The 14,859-nt window shown below is 42.5% G+C and overlaps 1 protein-coding gene across 4 annotated transcripts in view; it reads left to right on the top strand.

Annotated features, from left to right (window-relative positions):
- The window catches only part of LOC147905608 (vacuolar cation/proton exchanger 3-like), a 48,819-nt gene that overhangs the window by 8,340 nt on the left and 25,620 nt on the right, over positions 1-14,859 (top strand). Inside the window, exons 1-6 of one of the 4 annotated variants that reach the window (XM_087380896.1) lie at positions 8,249-8,314; positions 8,382-8,678; positions 8,941-9,008; positions 9,109-9,137; positions 12,836-13,032; positions 13,154-13,366. In XM_087380896.1, coding sequence (XP_087237022.1) covers positions 8,439-8,678; positions 8,941-9,008; positions 9,109-9,137; positions 12,836-13,032; positions 13,154-13,366 — 747 coding nt within the window. In that variant the 5' untranslated portion in view covers positions 8,249-8,314; positions 8,382-8,438. Of the gene's footprint in view, positions 1-8,248; positions 8,315-8,381; positions 8,679-8,940; positions 9,009-9,108; positions 9,138-12,835; positions 13,033-13,153; positions 13,367-14,859 lie in introns of those variants that run through there. The other 3 variants (XM_087380875.1, XM_087380882.1, XM_087380890.1) reach the window with 3 other exon arrangements.

Consider the following 14,859-nt stretch of genomic DNA (forward strand, 5'->3'; position numbering starts at 1 on the left):
AATTAAGTGCTAGCAGCATGGTCAAAGGCATATTCATGATAAGCATATCCATGATGCTAATGATCATGTATTCCAATCGTATATGCTTCAATTGATGGTGATATAGTTAATCATGAAAGACAATCTTTCGTGCTTGAATTTGATAATGATAGAAGGACTGGAATCTTTGACTCTAATCCGCATCGCATTTTGAAGATGGTCTGATTGATGGTTTTAGATGCAGACCACTTTTGACATCATGAGAGCATAATCTTGAGTAGATTTTATCAATTAAAGATGAGAATTAATTACCTTTAATCAATCTGATTTATAATAACAAAATTCACTCAAATATGGGCACAAAATATTATGTTAATGAATTCCATATCTCTCAACTCGATTTTGTTGGGTAATTGACTTCTTTTGATTTGTGAGATCTCCTCTCAGTCCAAATAAGTAGAACATTGAATATACAAGATAATACTGAAATAATTACAGTCATTGTACAAAGAACAAAATCAAATATAAGGACTAATAACCTTAATAAAAGAAGAGAATATAACAGCCTCAACTATAGGGCAAAGAGCCTCAAAGACACACAAATGACCTTAACAAGAGGAGAACGTTTGTACAAGTTGTGAATACTTGTAAATGAATAGACAATGCCTTGAAATTGAATGATGCATTCTGTGGAATTACCTCTAGTAGGCTTAGGATGTCCTTAGACCTACATCTAGTAGCTATCCATAACCATTAGAAACTTTGTGCAGCTTAATGCTAGGAACATGGCTACTTTTAATATGATGGTAATTTCGCAGGCCCTATCATGTGATTTCCACATACTATCACATCTACTATATGTCTTATAGTAGATGCATCGATAAGAGTTTTGATATATAGAGCTCTTTAGTTAATCTATGGTCCAACTGCACTTAGGGTCGATGGAATCATGTAGGTATGTTTATTTGAGTATCCTAGATTAGCTCCTCAATTTTATGTCCTTAGTTTATTAAAAGTTAGGATCCTCACCTTATGACTTATTGGGAATATTGATATCCAAAATGAATCTTTTATATGCTTGTTTTTTCTTGATTTGCAGTCTACTATACACGTAGCCCATTGTGGTTATGCACTCTCATCCTCCATTTCAATAAGACCTTGGCCATCATTGTATTCTAGATAAATTTTCCCACTTTGCAAGAAGTTTCACTTATGTACTCAAGCGAGGAGTTGACATACATTCATTCACAGATGCAAAAATTGATAATGTTAGCAGACCGTGATTTATGATGATTTGCAAATCTCTTAGGTAACATGATGCCATTTGGGAAGCCTTTTAATGTGAGTCGCTAGGCTACTTTATAATAGGGGGAGTAGAAGTGTTACCATATCAAACTAAGCATAAGGAGTAAAGGTGGATTTTGACTCTTGAAATATTAGAGCTTTAAATATTAAGCATAGTGGATACAACATATAAGATATTGGAAGCACATCAAGCCACAATTTTGATAAACAACCTGGTGATGTTGTCTGGCCATGGTTGATGTCATTAGGTTAAATATAATTTATTCATGGTAAGAGAGAGTGAGTTTATGACAAGGGTGCAACCTTTATGCCTCATGTGACATGAGACTTTCCACTTAATTTATGGCATATTCAAGCATTGAGGCCGTCAAAAAGAATCTATCAAGCTACATGACTACTATAATAAAAGGGATGCATATTGCACTCAAAAGTAGGAGCACCAGATCTATCATTAGAGGAATTAGGAGTTTAAAAGCTTCACTGAGCTAGGGTGTGAAGCTTGAAACTCATCCTCTAGGGTAAAACTTGCCCTATTATGAGTTTTGGGAGGACACTCTCTTTCCTTAAGTGCAAACATAAATACTTAATGGGTGGTTCTAGTTGGCTACTTGCAATTTACCACCATTCCCAATGACATTTATACTTATGGCATTAAATTTTTGGAGTTATTGAGAGAATTATTTCAATTCTCTCTTGAAAACCCTCATTGTAGTCACTTGATACCTCAAATTCTTTGGGTTTGGTCCAATTGTTGGGTTCTCTTTCTTGAGATCTCTAGAGCGATCATGATTAAAAGGGGGACTAATATCCTTTTTTTCTTGTGATGTCTTCCCATACCTATTATGGGCTGTGGGAAGATGTACAAAAGACACACACCACATAGCTTCACATGAGGGTAATTGCATAAGACATGTTAGGCCTGGTAAAATAATAAAGTGTTTAAACTTGTTGATATAAGGTAGGATATGAGAACCAATCACTCTCTGCATTTAGCATATAGTCTTTGATGTCAATGGAAAACCCCTCACTCCATACAACTAACAAAATGACAATGACCTAAAACCACAAACAATGAACAAGTGTTCCCAAATGAAGCTATAGAGTTTTAACATGATGAGACTACCAGGTTGCAAAGAGGCTTACCCATGCCCATGATCCCCATCTATGAGATCACATCATGGTTGTGCTAACAATCTCTTTAGCACACAAATGTAAACCATTGCAATTTTGCAAGATTCTTGATAGGGTATCTTTACATTCATTACTTTGCCATCTAAATGTTATCTGTGTACAAAACACATCAAAACATTTTGTGCATAGTTCACAAATGAGAAATTTCTAGTTGATGAGAAGAGTGAGGTACCTTCAATGGTTGTAAGAACTCATTTTTCAAGCACTATAAACAATGTAGACTAGAAGCTCAAATTATATGAATCTTGCAAGTACACCTAGAAAGTAGCAAGATACTTTTGTGTTGTGACAACATGCCTTTATAGGGGAAAGTACCTATAAATCAAGTCCAACAACTTGGCTATGATCAAAGAGAGAGCTAGAGAGGAATTCAATGAAAGCACGCTTTGAGATGATTGAGGCCCAAAGAAGCATCATTGCGAATATGCCATGCTTCCATTAGGAAATGTATCTATGAATCCACTCAAAGAATTGCTATGATCAAGGAGAGCACTAGAGAAGAATTCAATTGAGGGCACTTATGTATGACGATATGATTAAGGGACTACATAACCGAAAGAAGCATCACTACCAATAGATTCTAAAATTTGCATTGATGTTTGGAAATTTCAAAAGGAACTAGAAAACAAATATGGAAATACAAAAAATGGGACAATGACTTACAAAAAAGGTTCATCCCATCATGTGCTAACAATCAAAATAGGCATCAAATCTCAAGTGTTCATGGATTGAGAGAGGACATGTGACACCAATCCATCCTCCTCAATCCATACACTTCTAAGCCTGCAACAACGAATGGGAGCTAATTCCATCCTGAACCCACCTAGACCACTTAAATTGTATTCCTATCCTAATGCAATCCATTGCTAAAAATGTTAACTTTAGGAATGCACTCATAGGTTGTGCTTTGCCCCCCCCCCCCCCCCCCCCCCCCCCCCCCTCTCTCTCTCTCTCTCTCACCAACTCTCTTCGGACTATACATTGATGAGATTACATCTTTCATAGACCACCTAGAGGCAAGGGAGCACCACTAGCGGACTTGATGATACAGATTCTACTATATGTGGATGACATAGTCCTCCTGTCATCTTTGGCAGAGGGACTACAGAGACATCTAGATGTCCTAGAGGTGTTCTACAAAGAGAGAGAGTTGATGGTTAACCTTGGGAAGACCAAGGTCATGATCTTCAACACCTCCTACATAGTGCTTCACCGACATAGCTTTACATACCAGAGTCAACCAATGGAGATTGTCTAGTCCTACACATACTTGGGTGCAGTTTTCACAGGGCCAATTTTCACGATGACCCATGTAGTCAGAACACGACTCACACGAGGGCATGGTGCCTTGGCCCCGACTAGAGGGACAGTGCTTACAGGCGCACTTTCAGGATCCACCGACGAAGTGTTGGCATTTCGATACTCTAGTGAGGCCGACCGCCATGTATGCGGCACCGTTTTGGGGGTGTGATCTTTCGGCAGCAAAGTGGAAGAGATTTGAGTGGTTGCAGAATCCAAGATGATTCGAAGTAAGCCCTCAGTCCCCCATCAGATAGTACAAGTAGAGTTTGCCATGACCCCTCTCTAGGTTGATGCCATCTTTCAAACAATGACTTTCCTCTATAGAGTTTGGGACCTACCTCGTGAGAGACTTCTGAGACTGGCACTAGAGTCCTCCATACGACTATTTGAGAGTGGGGCGGGTACATCATGGTTTGCATGCATCACTGCATGGTTCGCCAATGGGATTCAGATGGATCGGCTTCCCCCATTTCAGTATAGCATGGATGCACCACTCGAGTCAATCCCACGAGATGAGATTAACCGCATCATATGGTTAGATTTCCTCCAACTCCACACATCTTGCATTTGGGGGGGGGGGACCAAGAGTTCCCCACCAAGACCCAACTCTATTATGACCAGTTTTTGAGAGTATCGGAAGACGGGCTCATCATTAGACCTCAGTATCTTGGGGATAGAGGAGTCTCACATGCACTGAAGATTGTTATCAGACAGATGCAAGTCTCGTTCCATCAGCTGAGGATCGAGATAGGGAGAGCTGCACGCATACCTGGAGAGCAACAGACTTGTAGGTTGTGCATGATGGGGACAGTTGAGACAGAGGAGCACTTTCTGTGTGTCTGCCTAGCCTACTATGAGATTCGAGGGTGCTACCATTGCCTTTTTTAGGAGGGATATGGCTTTGGCCCACTCTCACGACTGATCCACTTCCAGGACTAGGTCTGCATTGGGCTCTACTTGATGGAGATGCGACGACACAGGGAGATACTACTATGACGTATTAGAGAGCAGGAGGATGGGACGATCGCACCACAGGGTACTGAGGTAGACTAAGCGCAAAGACATGTCACAGATTTCTATGCATTTGACTCGGCCCAAGGGCACTCTTAGACAGAGGAGGAGGAGTTAGTTGACATGAGAGATATATGGATCAATGGAGGTAGCCGACGTAGCACTGCCAGACAAGGGACACAAAGACCATACACGGTGCGACAGACGACCAAAGTACACACGATTGAGGTTCGACCTATCTCAGCTCTCCTTAGGGGGGATCGACCGAGGCGAGGCATCACTCTTGACATAGCCCATCGGATCTAGAGATTGAGGAGACTGCATCTCATCAGAGAGCCATCATGGAGCCTAGATACGTAGGGCCAGTCCACGCACTTGGGACTCTAGCTGTGAGCACTTGATATCTTCATGTCACTCTCATTTTGCATTTTCACTTTGCTACTCTTTTTTGTACTAGTATAACATTTTAGTGCTTAGCAAGGGCCTTAGTGAGCCCTTTGTCCCAGCCCACAGTGGTTTGTATGAGCTACTTGATTCCGTACTTTGTCCCATAGGCCCGTGAGGCCTCCCACGGACATTAATATATATTTCCTTCTTTCTTTCTCTCTCTCTCTCTCTCTCTCTCTCTCTCTCTCTCTCTCGGTCAGACCTATTACAGCTTTCCTCAGAGGAGATCGCCCAAGGTGAGGGGTTACTCTGAACATAGCTCAGTGGGTTTAGCGATCGAGGAGATCACTCCCCCCTTCGCCACGGTAGTATGAGACAACCCAACAGACACAGATGCGAGACTTTTTCACCCCTCATAGATGAGCCACCACAATGCCAAGTTTCAGATTCTGAGTTCCAACTCCAATCTCTCAACCTTCTTTAGATAGCACATGATATGTTTTGTACTTGATTTTGCTTGAGCTATTGAGCTTCTCTCTCTTTTCAGAATAGTACTCAGTAAGAGCCTTAGTGTGCCCTTTGCTCTAGCCTTTTGTGGCTTGTATGAGTTCTTTTCCCTTTTGGTGTGTTTTGTACTTTGTCCCATAGGCCCGCGAGGCCTTCTGCAGACGTTAATATATTTTTCTTTCTCTCTCTCTCTCTCTCTCTCTCTCTTCCACACACAGACACACACACACACACAGAGGGAACCCTAGTTAGGCTTGCATGAAGCTCAAATTACTCAAGGATGACACAAGACATGAATAACCCCGAAGATGGAATATATTCCTTTTCTAGTTTCTAAATTTAGTTTTGGTTTTGACCCTAGACTCTTATGGGTTCTCATGAAGCTCAAATTACTCAAGGATGGCACATGGCATGTATAACCCCCAAGATGGAATATATTCCTTTTCTAGTTTCTAAATTTAGTACCCGACTCTTAGGGGTTCGCTAGACACTTCTAAGTCCCCTAACATGGGTGTTTTCCTTATGATATAGGTCAACTTAGTCTTACCTCCTTGGCTTTCCATAGATATTTATAAGTCAAACCCCACCCCTTGCCAGGTATGTGTGTGTTACTAGCTCAACTCCCAACATGAAATATTCTCCCTTTCTAGTCTCTAAATTAAGATTTGGTTTTGACCCTAGACTTGTAGGAGTTGCTAAACACCTCTAAATCTTCTACGCGGCCACGCACACACATATATACAGAGAAAACTCTGTGTGTGTGTGTGTGTGTGTGTGTGTGAGTGAGTGTATAGTGTGTGTATGTGTGTGGTAATGATGATCTCTGCCGTGCCAGCCTCATCTTCCTCCCCGTTTTCATCCGTGTAGTCACCCTCGACATCCCTGCTACCTACCTTCTATTAAATCGGCAAAGCTAGATGTTTCTAATGGCCCTTCTTCTTTCCTCCAGTTGGATCTTCTTCGCCAATTGTGCTCTGCCTCTGTCACAGAAGTTCCTTCATCGGGTTCCCCCCTTCTTTGTTCCTTAGATTCTGCCCTTTTGGTCTTCGGTCTTCGACAGGCTCCGGTCTTAGATTCTGCCCTTTTGGTCTCCGATCTTCGACAGGCTCAGCAATTTGGAGTCTGCCTCTATTTTATGGGCTGGGTTTTATCTTCAGCTCAGCTTCGTCATTGGGTTGATGTCGCAGTGGATCTGGATTGTATTTCTTCCTTTGTCTTTCTGGGCAAAGGATTTTACTATGCCTACTGCTCTTCAACTGAGGTGGTAGAGTGCCTTGTCAGTTGTGCTGGTGTTCCTAGAGCTGACTTTTTTGCTTATGTGATGCCCTGTGATCCCTTATTTGATCCATCTGCCTCTCTTCTAACCCATTGTCCGGTTTGGATTACCCTCAAAGTGCTACCTGTGCCTCTTCTTCAGCATCTTTCTACTCTTGTAGCTGTTTTGGGCAGGCCTCTCCATGTTCTGAGATAGGATTTCTTGCAGGCTACCCGTGATGTTAGGCTCTGTATTTTATGGAATATGATGCAGCCCGTGCCATCTACTCTGGATCTTGATTTGGGATTCGCTCACCCAATGCACATCAGGCTGCATTTTGCTTCTTTTCCTACAGCTTGTTATTGGTGTCGTCAAGTTGGTCATTTTGCATGTGCTTCCCTTCTACTTCCATGACCACTCCTGCTCCTCCTTCTTCAGCTGTGAAGGTTACTCCTCCTCCTCTGGTTTCTGCTAAGGCTTTACTGGATAAGCCTTCTTTTACTGCTCCGAATCATTACTAGAGGAAGGTAGAAAAATCACAGGCCAATCTTTCTCTTGCTGAAGAAGTTCAGGATCCGACATCATCAGCCTCCTTCTCCTCAGGATATGGATGTGCCCCTTGCAGAGGGGATCATACAGGATGTTGCACATGCTCCTTCTTAGGTTGATCCTCGGAGTGAAGCTGAAATGCCGAGTCTTGCTTTATCAGATGCAGCTCTTTCGTCGAAGGATACAGATGTTGATCTAGCTCCTTTGCCTCTGATGCCTGTGCTAGAGTCTTCTTCTGTTCGGGATGCAAAATGTGCCATTTTCACTGGATTCTTTTCATCCCATGTTACAACAGGTTTTTGACCCTGTGATTCAAAAATTTTGGGTGCCCGCTTGTATTAAGAAGAATCACAAGGCTAAAAAACAGCTTGTTTTTATTGATGGTGTGGTTTCTACACTGCATCAGTTTTTACAAAGCAATAATCTGAAGTTGGAGGATGTTGTGTTTCATCCTCCTCCAGCTTGATATGTAACTTTTTACTTGGCTGCCTCATGACTTTTGCTCTGAGGCTTTACTTGTAAATTTTTCCTTTGCACTTATTGGTGGGTTTTTACCTCTTTTTTGAGGTTTCCCACACATAAATATAATATTTCACCCCAAAAAAAAAAAATGTGTGTGTGTGTGTGTAAAGGGGAGTTGTGGGGGTGTGTGTGTGTAAAGGTGTGTAGCATACATACACAAACACATTTGTGCTTGTGTGCAGAAGGGCACCCACCTTCCTTATCACTTGAGATAGGAGCTAGGGCAAGTATGCAGGCCTAGCATGTTATATCGACACAGAGGACCAACATGATAGTTTGTTGTGGTGTTCAAGTTGAAGTATTTTGGTATGTTTTGGTAAGCCTTAAATTGTTTGTATAAGAGTATGCATTGCCTTAACCTCTATTTTCTCAGGCAGATCCCTTACTCCAACATCAAGGGGAACCATGCAAGGCTGATGAGATCCATCCCATGTTGACTTTGAAACAACAGAGCATTCCAATATCTTGCATGCCAGAAGAGCTAAGGGATAATGGTGCCACAGGTTGTTCCTGTTCTCTTAAAGGATTGAGTTGGTTTGCAAGTGCCATAAAATATGAAAAGGTTTCAAGTGCGAGAAGGCATTTATGTGTAGTGTTTGGTAGTAAGACATCAATAATGCTACCGGCGGTTATTGTTTCACTGGTGACAGAATACTTCAAATCTTCACGGGTGAGCCAATATTTTCATTTTTTATTGGGATTGTCAAGTTATACTGTATAATATGTCTGTGGTCGTGTGCATTTTTTTGTTTCATTTGACGCGTTTAATTAGCAAGATTCCCAACACATAGTGGAACTCCACAAATCTGTTCTGTATGACTTTTGATATTGTTTTTGAAAGCTCACGGTCTGGGCATGCATAATTTATATTAAGGTTGGGCTTTCCTTTATTTTACCACTTTTATTGAACCGCATATACTTGTGCGTTGCAGGCATTTATATTTATATCGAGTCTTCTTGGCATTGCTCCACTTGCAGAAAGGCTTGGTTTTGTTACAGAGTGAGTGCATATTTCTATTTCAAGGAACAAGATTTTAAAGATTTAATCCTTCAAGATCTATCATTTTAAGTTGACATAAAGGGAATTGGCCATTTTGCAGGCAATTGGCATTCTATACAGGGCCTATAGGTGTGCGTCAATCCTTGAACCTTCTCCTTCCTAAGACTTTTGCAAGGTTTCTTTGTTTTTACATTTTTAGCACTGCCCTGCAGGCAGTGCTCTCCTTACACTTTTGAAAAAGTTTCCCCACTCCTCCAATACCCTTACTCCTTTCTATTCTGAGTGATCTCTCTCTCTCTCTCTCTCTCTCTCGGAAAAGGGGGTTCCAACATAAAAAGCCCACATTTGCTTCTTGTTTGGTAAGACAAAAAGATCGCATTAAAGTCTTTACTCCTTCATCAGGAAATCCGGCATAATTATGTAAATTTTATCCATCAAATGATCTCCTGTTTTAGAATCCATGTAGCTTCCTTCATACCCAAAATTTGAGGAACTAACATAGCGAGTACAAGTACTCATGAGCACTGCCCTTAGAGGGATGAGTTAATTTGGGAAGCGAGAGAGAGAGAGAGAGAGAGAGAGAGAGAGAGAGAGAGAAAGAGAAGGGAGGGGGAAGGGACGAGTTGATTTGGGAAGGGGGGAGGAAAGAGAGACACGGAGATAGAAAGCATGAAAACACTCTACTACCATTTTTTCTCTTTCTATTATACCAAGTAGTTGTTTGCATCATCATCTTCTCCATAAAAGCTCACACCCTTTTTATGACAAGGGATGATACGACTAAAATTTACAGCTCATTCATGGCCATGAATTGGATGAATGCCGACCGACCCTTCTGAGGTCATGTTACCTCAACTTGAGCATAACAAGGGAGCTCGAGCATAAGGAATGCTCATTAGAAGAGACAACGAAAATGTAAAAGAGTTGAACTGCTGTCAACAACTTCCATGCTTATTTAAATAAAACTGAAAAGAAAGAAGAGTAAGTCAGACCTAAGAGAAAATTAAGGTCTATGACACTACCAATGTAATATAGACAGAATCTTGAATAAGTATCACAATGGTGAGAGAAGAGGACCAATTGCAACTTACAATCTTCTCTTTCCAATGATCATTTGTCTAAGAGACACATGGTAAGGAAGGTTTGCTATAATTACTCTACTACATGGAGTCATTCTGGCGTGTAATGATAGATAGATAGATAGATATATATTAACGTCTCTAAAAGGCCAAACGGCCTATGAGACACATGGTAAGGAAGGTTTGCTAGAATTACTCTACTACATGGAGTCATTTTGGCGTGTAATGATAGATAGATAGATATATATTAACGTCTCTAAAAGGCCAAATGGCCTAGAGAAAAAGACAACTTGCCTAAGGGTGGAAACTACACCGAATTGATTTGCTTACAACCATTCTTTCTCCATTCTTTCTCCCTAGTTTATCATGATCACTCAAGCGGCTACTTCGAGCTTCACCGTCATCATTTGGGTTGTCAGGATTGTCATCGGCATCTGCTGTCTAGTCAACAGTAGGCATGGCTGTTTGAGATTCATCTTCTTTATACAATCCATCTGGAAGCCCCCCAATTCTGATTTTCAAAGCATTATCCCTTCTAGCTGCATGTTTCCTGAATATCAGCTTTGTTGACCTTTGCATCAAACTCCACAGTCACTTCTTGCTTGGCTGTCTACATTTTAGTATGAACTAGATTCTTGACTGTAGAGACTAGTTGGGGGGTAGGGGGGGAAGCATTGCATGACTTTATAACCTCATCAATGACTTCCTTCTTACCAGGTCCTTCCAAGACTTGAATTCTAGCTATGGCATCCGTTAGCTGCATCGTCAGCTCTCAGCTCTCTCACTTGATCCTGTAGGAAGTAAATTTGTTCATGATATCCAAGAATTGGTCGGTCAAAAAGACCACCTCGTTCATATGTATGTGCATACGGGGAAGGCATCCTGGCTGCCACTGTGGAGTATCTGGCTTTGTTACTGGAGGCTGCTGGAGTGGATTTGAAGAGGAGGAAGGTAGGTTGGGCCATGTTTTGCTGGCCATATCTCCTGTTACCCCTTGGCTGAGCTAACCCCCTAGTTAGGTGGGGGTTCAGCCCAGCTAGGGGTTCCTAATTCAAGAGCTTGCTACAACCAGCTAGGGGAGCAGGGAGCAGAAGTGGAACGGGAGCAAGAGGTACGGGCGTATGGGTACGGGAGCAAGTACAGGTACGGATAGGAGCGGGAGTAGGTACGGATAGGAGGAGAGGGGGGGGGGGGGGGAGGGGGCTAGCAAAGAGGCTACGAGAGGGGGGGGATGGAGAGGCTACAGGAGGGGGGGAGCGAAGAGACTACAAAAGGGGGTGGGGGGGTGGAGAGGCTACGAGAGGGGAGGTGAAGAGGCTACAGGAGGGGGGGCGGAGAGGCAATGAGAGGGGGGCTGGAGAGGCTACAGGAGGGGGGAGCGGAGAGACTACGAGAGGGGGGGCGGAGCAAAGAAAGAGAGAGAGAGAGAGAGGTGTTGCTGCAGACTTAGCTCCAGGGAGAGGCTGAACCTAGACTGTCTTCTAGGGAAGAAGGTTGCTGAGATCATCATCTTCTGGAGCAGCAAAAGACAGGCAGACAGGAGCAGCTAGAGACCTACTCTTGGAGCCTTTTCCCAGAGGACCAAGAGAGAAGGAAGAGCTGCAGACTGAGCTTGGAAGGCTGCCTACCTAGGCTGACATTCAGGGCAGGAAGGTTGAGAAGAACACACTAGACAGAGAGTCTATATTTGCTTGAGGTGGAGCACGTGGGCTCAGAGATCTAGAAGTGCTTGACATCTAGTAGGAGAACCTTTTGGTATTGTATCCTGTCCTACTTTGTGGACGGACGGAAATATAAAGAGTTGCTTCTATATTTGTTTCTGAGCATTGTCTATTTACTGGCTTGCACATCTGTGCACATTAAGTTAAGAAGTCTGTGATTCCACACCCCACCCACACTATGTGAGCTCGTGGGCAATACTATCAGTCTTCCGCTGTGCGTACCCTTTGTTGGGTCATTTCTAACACTCAAAAGAGGTATCAGTCTAAACAAATGTCACTGTGGATTGTATCATGTGGAGTTCACCTCTTATCTTGAATGAAGAGTGAGAATATCATCCTTTTCACGTCTTAAATCTGACCCAATCATCGTCTTTGAGATCCATCACCCAAAGTGTACCTGCATACAGTGCTATTGGACTAACTTAGTCAAATAGGAGGAATTTTGTATTCACGTGCTGCAGGCACTGTCATTCCAGCCTCACCAAGAAAACATGTCCTCTAGGGTCAACCGTGCCAAGGCTGCAGTTTCATCATGAACTTGGATCTTGTAGAGGTGCATTCCAAATCAACTTAGGATCTGCCAATTTGATTGGGCTCAAGAGTGGATGACTCATGACTAAGCCTTTTGTTAATGTGGTAGATCATAACCTCGGTTTGCTATCCATACTGAGCTCTCTAGCTCACAATTCGCTCCAAACTCTCTGCACTGCCAGATGCTCTCATACTTCTTTGGGAGTACAAACCTATCCTTAACCCAGAGGGCTCTGCTGCATTGTTAGTGGCTTCACAAGTCCTGCTTTTCTATGTGGTTCTATGACATGAGTTTTGGTACTAGTGCTGTGGTTCTGTGGTTTTCTCTTACAAAGCCATGTCTACGAGGGGGTAGTCAAAAAATAGTGCTAAGATTAAGTTTAGAATGTGTGGCTGCTGCTCTTTTTAGGATGTTTTGATGCATTTTAAGAATCTTCTCTGTTTATAGTTGGAAGCTTCTGTCTAACTCAGTTTGATCGTTGCATGCTTGTTTCAGTGGGTGGTCTTCTAAATGCCACTTTTGGAAATGCAACGGAGATGATACTTTCTCTCTTTGGTCTCCAGAGTGGGTTGCTTCGTGTGGTACAACTCTCTCTTCTAGGTTCCATTCTCTCTAACATGTTGTTAGTGTTAGGTTGTGCCTTCTTCTTTGGTGGCCTGGCACATCCCAGGCATGATCAGTGTTTTAACCAGGCAAGATATGAAATTCTTTTCTAACTGCAACAGTCTGTTTCAAATGTTCATTGTCTAGCTCTTCCAGACTTTAATTATCATTTGCTGAGGGATATTTACCCATCTTGGTGTTTGACTGCAGACAGCTGCTGCAATGAACTCTAGCTTGCTGTTGATGGCCGTAATGGGTCTTGTTTTCCCTACAGTCCTGCATTCTACTCACACAGAAATCCAGGACGGAGCGTCAGAAGTCTACCTTTCAAGATTCAGCAGTTGCATCATGCTTCTGGCATATGCCTCATTCGTTTTTTTCCAGTTGAGAAGCCAACAAAAGCTGTGCAAGCCTTCAGATAATGTAAGTAAAACGTTCCTGGACAGCTTTTGTTATGATATGCAGTCGACGAGGTGGTTTTCTAACATACATGCAACACTTTAAATAATCAAATTACTATTTTCTTTATGCATTCGATGAGGTGGTTTTGTAACATACATATCCACACAGGGCCAAAATGACCTATAGGACCAAACAGAACTTGATACAACTAGATGTTCCCTCTCTGGGGGGTGTTAGTTATTAGCTGATGTCCCTGTGTTCTAGGAGCCATGCAAGATAAATGCCTAAAGCTGCATGTGAGGTGTTGACCTGGGCTAGGCGATGTTGCAGACAAGTACATTCTTGAAGCAGCTCTCTGAAATCAGCCCCTATGTGTGTGTACCTCGGGCATACAAGTGCCAAGTGTTCTTGTATTTCAGGCATATGAAGATCACATAGGGTGCAAGTCCTTTTAGTTACTTCAATGCACATCCATCCCCCACATTCTATCCTCAGAGTATGTCTAGTCCTTATAAGGATGATTGCCTGTCTTGCACATTGTGACATTGGTGTCCTGATGTGCATTTGGGCTTCGGGTTTGCATGTGGGGTATGAACTCCAATACTCAGGATTTATGTGCTCAATGTAGTATTCAAATTTGGATCTATGTTTTGATGTCCTCCACTTGTTATGAAGACCCTCAAAATAATGGAATCCAATCTCACCCGAATCCATGCCCCTTGCTGGCATGTTCAAGTGGTTTGCCACACCCCATTTCAAGAACCATTTCCTCATGTCTTGCACCCAGCTTGATGATAAGAATGTACTCTTGTGTCTTTTAGTGTTTGGACCCCACTTCCCATGTTGTCAGTGGTAGGTAGTGTGATGGCATATTCCTAATCTTTGTGAAGTATTTGAACACCCGTTGCATTGCTGTTATTTCCAATGGCCTTCTTCCAGTTTCTTTGAGTAAGAGTGTAGCACATGAGATTGATTTGCTATACATAGTGCGAGGCTGGAATGTCATTGCTGAGAGCCCCTAAGAGCTTCACTGTACTAATTAATTGAGACTGACTGTTCTATCCCTCCGTTGCATTTCGTCTTGCATTCCAGCCTCTTGTCTTATGAGGTCTATCAGTTTTGGAACTAAGTTTAAAGAGACCAAGCTCTCAGAACAAGTATCCTTAGGCTGGCCACAATACTTTGGGAAGTACGGACTCAAAATTAGGTTTCCACACTTAGGTAGACCCATGACTGCAGTAGCTGTATGAAAACTCTCTTGAAAGCGACTTTTATTTATAAAGTTTTATGCAGGGACAAACATGATATATGCTGGATATGCTGGGTCTTTTTGTGTCCACAGCACTACCTAGACAAAGTGGCTGCAACACTAGCTAGACAAGGTCTTGGGATGTTGCAGGAATTTCTGCAGCTGCCTTACAAAAACCCTTGTAACAGTGGCATGATGCCATGCAGCTTTGTAGAATTAGCAATTCTAGAGATAGAATCTTTGTGGTGAGACATCCAAGTTTAGA

This window comes from Dipteris shenzhenensis, chromosome 1 (assembly GCF_047967505.1).
Source record: "Dipteris shenzhenensis isolate YYH24624 ecotype China chromosome 1, Dip_SZ_1.0, whole genome shotgun sequence".
NCBI classification, from domain to species: Eukaryota; Viridiplantae; Streptophyta; class Polypodiopsida; order Gleicheniales; family Dipteridaceae; genus Dipteris; species Dipteris shenzhenensis.